General features: G+C 44.3%; 1 protein-coding gene across 10 annotated transcripts; it reads left to right on the forward strand.

The window, feature by feature from the left end:
• The first annotated feature begins 1,051 nt into the window (after positions 1-1,051).
• FIGNL1 (fidgetin like 1) lies at positions 1,052-7,177 on the forward strand. Of its 10 annotated transcripts, none has more exons than XM_038392911.2 (4): positions 1,052-1,261; positions 2,236-2,355; positions 2,524-2,624; positions 4,958-7,177. In XM_038392911.2, the coding sequence occupies exon 4, from the start codon at positions 4,966-4,968 to the stop codon at positions 7,036-7,038; it is 2,073 nt and encodes a 690-aa protein (XP_038248839.1). In that variant the 5' UTR covers positions 1,052-1,261; positions 2,236-2,355; positions 2,524-2,624; positions 4,958-4,965; the 3' UTR covers positions 7,039-7,177. The 10 variants fall into 10 exon arrangements, with proteins under 10 accessions (XP_038248839.1, XP_043364571.1, XP_043364573.1 ...); XM_043508638.1 differs by having other exon boundaries at positions 1,130-1,261; positions 4,963-7,177; XM_038392910.2 differs by having other exon boundaries at positions 1,208-1,561.
• Positions 7,178-7,475: the final 298 nt, after the last annotated feature.

Raw genomic sequence — 7,475 nt, forward strand, 5'->3', positions numbered from 1 at the left:
AAACAGTGATTCATTTTTTTAATCGTGATTAATTTTTTGAGTTAATCACGTAACTTAACTGTGGTTAATCGACAGCCCTAGTTGCAAGCTTTTCCAAAATTCATATGGGCTCATGTGGTCAAGAATCTTGTGGAGCACCCGATGAAGGTCCCAAGCACACTAAAAGTTTGACCCTGTTAAGTATTAAAATATTCAGGTCCAGCTTCATAAAGGGATTTCAGTTCCTACCTTCCATGGGAGGGCAGGAACTGAAATCCCTTTGTGGATCTGGGAGTTGAGAACTGAAATCGCTTTGTGGATCTGGGTTTGCGGGGGTTTCCTTGACGCCCCGGGGCTCCTCGTGGTTGTGAAGCATGAAAAAGGTGACCCGAGTTAAACAGGAAAAATTCAAAAACTCGGAAAGCAAAGAATCCACGTTTTAAATCATGGGTTTCAGAGCAGCAGCCGTGTTAGTCTGTATTCGCAAAAAGAACAGGAGGACTTGTGGCACCTTGGAGACTACCACATTTATTTGAGCCTAAGCTTTCGTGAGCTACAGCTCGCTGCATCGGATGCTTAGGCTCAAATAAATCTGATAGTCTCTAAGGTGCCACAAGTCCTCCTGTTCTTTTTGCGTTTTAAATCATGATGTTCTAACCTAATTGCACCATGGCGGGGGGGGGGGAGGGGGGCATGTTTTTGAAGCCTGTGGCCGCTAGCAGCGCGGGGCTGAGTGGGGCCGGGAGGAGAGCGGGCCGCGGCACGCAGCAGCTGCTGAGGAGGGGAGGCGAGAGGGTGATGCAGAGAAGCGGGTGGGGAGGGAGGCGGGGGAGGGGTTGGCGCGGCTCCATTGGGGAACAACAACCCCCCGCCCCGCCCCGCCCGGGCCTCGCGAACAGACCAATTATCGTGACGAAAAACGCTCGGCCCCACCCCCAACGCACAGGCTGAGCCCGCCACGAGCGGCGCCTCTTGGGTATCCGCCCCCCGCGGCACGGATCCTGCTCCTATTGGAAGGCGGCGCTGTTGGCACGACCAATGGGAGCGCCGTCACGGCGGGGCTTTCTGGGAGGTATCCCAGACCCGCTGAGGGCGGCGCGCGCGCTCCCTTCCTCGTGTCCTTTTCTACCCGTTCCGTCCGCCCCCCCCCCCGGATTCTGATTGGCTGCGCGTCTCCGCTCCACCCCGTCGGCGCTCTCTGGCTCTGAGCTGGTTGGTTGATTGGCTCAGGTCGGGCGGGATTGGAGCCCGCGAGACGAGAGCGGAAGGCGCGGGGGAGACGGTTCGTAGCCGCGTGGGGCGAAAGTTTCGGGGAGACGCGCGGCCACAGGGGGTGACTGACACCGATCCGCCCCGCCCGCTCGAAGTCCGCACGAGAGCGCTCAGCCGCGGGCGGGCCCTCAGTGCCCGCCCCGCCCTGCGCTGCGCCCTGGGACCTTGTTGCGAGGGGGCTGTGACGGCGGGGGGCAGCCGTGGGCTGAAACGTGCTACGCTAGCCCCTTAGTCAAATGGGTTCAACCCGCCCCCCCCCCACCCCGTGTGTACGCGCTGATAGCCGTGGGAAGCTGTGTGGATTGCACAGGTGAGAGCGGACAGCAGCTCCCCAAGGGAAGTGCGTATGCAATAGGCAAGGGTGCACGAGGGCCCTGAGCGTAGTGCCCCCATATGTAACTCGGGTGCAATGGGAAGAGGTGGGGCCCAGCCCACGTGATTTGCCAAGCCCCTAAACTTCTTTCTCTGGGCTTTTTTTATGGGTGTAGACATCCATCCGCCGCTGCTCCCGTACAGTTTGCAGAGTAATACAAGGAAAACAGAAAAGGAGTACTTGTGGCACCTTAGCGACTAACGCATCTATTTGAGCATAAGCTTTCGTGAGCTACAGCTCACTTCATCGGATGCATTCCCCACTGTCTTTTCCACCGAATGCATCCGATGAAGTGAGCTGTAGCTCACGAAAGCTTATGCTCAAATAAATTTGTTAGTCTCTAAGGTGCCACAAGTACTCCTTTTCTTTTTGCGAATACAGACTAACACGGCTGCTACTCTGAAACAAAGAAAACAGTGAGTTTAGAATTGAAATGGCTTGTCTCACTTTATTGGAAGTTGACAGATCTAGCCATAGTACAAAAATACTCATCAAAGTGATATTAAACTGCTATTACTCGATTATTTTTAATTCCCCCCTTTTTTAAAAAAAAAATGTGTACACCCGGTTAGTAATATCTGTTATCTTATGGTTTTACTGACTTACAATAGGATCAGAGGATCTAATCAAGAGGCTTGGCCCAAAGTCCTGCAAGCATTTATTTACCCATGTACTTCAAGCATATGAAGAATCACATTGAAGTCAGTGGTTCGCTGTTCAGCTGCTTCTAGGTAAGCATGAGGGTGTTTGCAGGATCAGGCCCTAATTGGTGAGGGACCCTTCTATGATTACCTAATGCAGTTTTAAAGATTCCCATTTATCTTGCTAATTGTGAAATTTTAAACATGAAGCAGTAATTAGGGGTTGTGGGGGTTTTGTTCCAATTTTCTTCCCTACAGGCTGATGTCTAAGAGTTGGTATTTATGGTGCCATCCTGAATATGAGTATATACTCCTATGTGACTAGAGGGATAAGATGGCACGCAGTGTGACGTTGTCAGGTAATTGCATATCTTTGGGTTTGCTGAGGGTGAACAGCTTTAATTAATCATTGAAAGTGAAATTGTGTATGTCATGGATTTATTATTGTTGCTTTATTAAATGTACTTCTATAAAGATTGTTAATATCTAGATAAAACTATATCCTGGAACAGAGTCAGTAGCAGTACATGTGGAAATACTTTTTCAAGTTTAGATGTCTATTAGAAAGCTTCATCAGAAGCTCTTTAAAGTTCGTGTTTTAGCTTTATGGTGGTGTGGGGGGACTACAATTTGAAAGTGGATTTAGTTTGCAGTACCTGCAAACTGTTGTTCAGTGTATTGATTGTCAAATACTGAACTTTGGACCGTTCTGTTAATTTCATATCCGTCTCTAAATGCCTGTAGGCTAATAAAATAGGCACGGTCAATTTGACAGTCAGTGAGTCTAGCCCCTGGATACTTGCTACATGAGTACTTTGTTATTCATTTAACATACTTCTCTGTTCACTTTTCTATCTTGTTCAAAATTTAAGATGTTTTCCTTGGAATCATGGAAACAAAAAATGAGCTTTATTTTAAAATTGGGACTTCATGTGTAGTGCAGGGTGCAATCTCTTGAGCAGCTTTATGAAGAAACTCCATGTGAGCATACACCTTGCAATAACTGAATTTACAGTATGAATTTCCACCATTGAACTATAGACACTGGTTGTAACCTATTGCACTTTATGAAATATTCCTGAAATGTGTATTTATTTAGTAAGAAGTGTCTGATGTGTAATCTGACCTACGGGTGGCATCCTGTCTCTAAATGTGCTGTTTGTTCTGTTAGGCATAGGAAGCAAATTTCTTGCAGCTAATTTTAAGTAATCTAGTTATATTTGTGAATTATGTTTGTGATGTGTATCACCACTGTTCTAATCTCATTTATATTGTAAGTTTAAGAGTGTTGTATGGGCTTTACCCTGAAAGATTGTAAAAATTGCGTTGTGGGGTTCCATATTCATTGTGTCTCACTGATTTCTAATCTGGATATGCTGGGTTTGCAAATTTTTTTTCTCTCTAAATGGCACGTTTGCAAACTCAGGCTAGGATGTGAGACTCAGGTTGGACTACTTCCATCTTGTGTATCATTACCAGTGACACAGGTTCTGGAGCCCAGATTAAATGCTCAGTTATAAGCATACTGAATTTCTACTCCACAGTCATTGATTTAAATTTACTGAAAGTCATAATGCACTCTGAGGCCAAAGAACTAGAACCTGATCAATTTGGAACTATAACACATTGAAACAAACACACAGTTTGTGGGGAGACTGAAGAACTGGAAGAAGAGAGTTGACTGGTGCAGGATAAGAGCTCTTTATAAAGTCTTTTGAGATAATTGTGGATTTCCCAAACTGAGCATATACATGTGCCTGTACTTGTACCATTAAGACTAGGCTTTACCAAAATTAGCATTGCATGTGTCTGATAAGCACACTTCAAAGAGACGATAATTTTGAAAGTCAATCAAATACAATGTATGTATATATATTTTTCCAAACTTAGTGAAAAGCTCATTCTAGGCCATATTTCATCTTTCATACTTCAGCTCCTTTTGCTGTAGCTCTGTAAAAAGAAGTGCATCCTCAATTTCAAATAAAAAATAGCTGATTTCTAAAGGGATTTCTAAACCTGAAAAGTTCACTGGTGGACAGAAACAAAGCAATGGGAAGTTTTAATCTAAAAAGGTGACTTATTGGAAGGTACTCTAGGATTTGCTATCAAGTAACACATGCTCTTAATTTTCATTTAAAAAAAATCACAAAAACCTTATACTAAACTCCGCCTTGAGCTTTCCAGTCTCTTCCCCCACCCCTCCAGCCCACAAACTTTGTGTTTTCGTCATTTCTACTAGGGTCATAGTAACAGATTCTTCATTCTGGCAACCAAATACTTGTCTTCAGTAATACTCTACAGACTTCTCTCCAATAAGGGTTAACCATTGCTGACTTGTGTTTAGTTAGTCCACCTCATCTGGCCATCTGTTACTCTGCAGTTCTCCTCTTAACCCCTCTCCCAGGGAGACCTGTTATAAGGAGCAGTCTGCAAGGAGAGAGAGAAAAAAAAGCTGGATCCTAATGGTTTTATGCCATAAATGTTCCTGTTTTGTAGGAATGGTAAAGTATACAGCCCAGCTAAGTGTCGTACAGAGTCTGCTGACTATTCCTCTGACTTAAAATAGTTAGCAATTAATTAACTATACATTTATGAATTTAGAAGGGAGAAGATAGCAAAAATATAATTAAGTAGCTGCTGAAATTAACTTTTTTCTTTGTATCTTAATGCTAAATCTTTCTATTTGTTTCAGCATAGATCATGCAGACACCTGTCTCTAGTGCTGTACACCTGAGTGAATGGCAGAAGAATTACTTTGCTATTACCTCTGACACCTGTACACCAGGACAGAAGGCAGAGGGATACCGTGCACAGATTCTGCACATTCAGTATGCATGGGCAAACTCTGAGATCTCCCAGGTCTGTGCTACCAACCTGTTCAAAAAATATGCAGAAAAATACTCTGCCATTATTGACTCTGACAACGCAGAGACTGGCTTGAATAACTATGCTGAAAACATTTTGACTTTGGCAAGATGTCAGCAAAATGACAGTGACAAGTGGCAGTCCTCCTTGACAACAAGTAATGTGTTTGAATTAAAGAGTGTTAAAAAGTTGATGCAAGCTGGCAAAAAGTTCCAAAGCTCTCTGATGGCACCAGGAGATGTCCTTGTGGTAGTTGATAAGGAGGTCAGTGCCTCTGTTACACCAGGTTTGCCTAAACTCAATGTGTGCAGCAGTGCTGTAGATACTGATCTCTGGGCTAGCTCATCAAAATGTATAAGTCAGGGACCAGATATTCTTGAGAATCTCTCGTCTTTGAAATGTCTTCAAAGTAGTGTGCCTTCTGTGACCAGAACTACAGATATACTTCCTGCCTCCTCTTCCTCTTTAAATGAACTGCCTAATACAGGTTTCTGTGCAACTCCATTATCTGGAAACAACAAAGCAGCAAGTAGCGGTTTTGTGAAATCCCCAAGTCATTTTGAGATTGGACAGAATTTGTCTTTTTCTAATCAACCCTCTCTTCCGGCAGGATCTGGAAATCCAGGGAAAAGGAAAACATTTTATAGCTCCAGTGATGAAAGCAGCAATACAACTTCTTCTAGCCTTGCTTCTTCCAAGCCCTCCACTAGTACAGAAGCTAAGAATTTTGTAGGGAATGGAAATGGGAGTGAAGAGAGCAATGGTTTTAAAACCGCAAAAGAACAGCTCTGGGTAGACCAGCAAAAGAAATATCACAATCGGCCTCAACGCACACCAGTCTCATCCTATGGTGGTATTAAAAAGTCTTTGGGAGCTGGAAGGTCTCGGGGTCCATTTGGAAAATTTGTCCCTCCGGTGCCAAGACAAGATGGGAATGAAAATGGAGGGCCGCAGTATAAACCTTATGGCGCTGGACCAACAGAGTCTTCATTTCCAATGGATGAACGTTTGAAGAACATAGAACCAAAAATGATTGAACTTATTATGCACGAGATCATGGACCATGGACCTCCAGTGAACTGGGATGACATTGCTGGAGTAGACTTTGCTAAAGCAACGATAAAGGAGATAGTAGTCTGGCCAATGCTAAGACCTGACATCTTTACAGGGTTACGTGGTCCTCCCAAAGGAATTCTTCTCTTTGGCCCTCCTGGGACAGGCAAGACTCTTATAGGCAAGTGCATTGCGTGTCAATCAGGAGCTACTTTTTTTAGTATTAGTGCCTCTTCACTGACCTCCAAATGGGTAGGTGAGGGGGAAAAGATGGTCCGTGCACTGTTCACTGTGGCACGATGTCAGCAGCCAGCTATGATTTTCATTGATGAAATCGATTCTCTCTTGTCTCAGCGTGGAGATGGGGAACATGAATCTTCTAGAAGAATAAAAACTGAATTTTTAGTCCAGTTGGATGGAGCAACAACCTCGTCTGAAGACCGTATTCTAGTGGTGGGAGCAACAAATCGTCCACAAGAAATCGATGAGGCTGCTCGAAGAAGACTGGTAAAAAGGCTGTACATCCCTCTTCCTGAAGCTTCAGCTAGGCAGCAGATTGTAACTCGTCTGATGTCAAAGGAGCACTGCTGTCTAAGAGAAGAGGAAGTTGAGCTCATAGTTAAAAAATCTGATGGATTTTCTGGGGCAGACATGACACAGCTCTGTCGAGAAGCTTCTTTAGGTCCTATCCGTAGCCTTCAGTCCATGGACATTGCAACCATCACACCCGAACAAGTTCGGCCTATTTCTTTTCTTGACTTTGACAATGCTTTCAAAACTGTGCGACCCAGTGTGTCTTCAAAGGATCTGGAACTATATGAAAACTGGAACCAAACATTTGGTTGTGGAAGATAACTGCATCTGAATTGTCATGCAGAAGTTTTTCTCTCTGCCTCACACGTACACACATTAAGATCAGTGGTAACTTACAATGTTCATTTTTGTTTATAACAATTCTTTGTAATAAAGCTATTTTAATAAATATGATGACATTCATTATTGGATTGTATGCTGCTTCCTTGCCATGAGTTCTGAGAACAAAATGCATTTCAGTGCAGAGAGTTTGCAGTACGCTCTCAACCAGAGGATGTTGAGAAGGCCAAGGCAATAACAAGGTTCAAAAAGGAACTAGATAAATTCATGGAGGATAGGTCCATCAATGACTATTAGCCAGGGTGGGCAGGGATGGTGTCCCTAGCCTCTGTTTTCAGGAAGATGGGAATGGGCGACAGGGGATGGATTACCTGTTGTGTCCATTCCCTCTGGAGCACCTGGCATTGGTCACTGTTGGA

Source organism: Dermochelys coriacea, chromosome 2 (assembly GCF_009764565.3).
Source record: "Dermochelys coriacea isolate rDerCor1 chromosome 2, rDerCor1.pri.v4, whole genome shotgun sequence".
In the NCBI taxonomy this organism is placed as follows: domain Eukaryota; kingdom Metazoa; phylum Chordata; order Testudines; family Dermochelyidae; genus Dermochelys; species Dermochelys coriacea.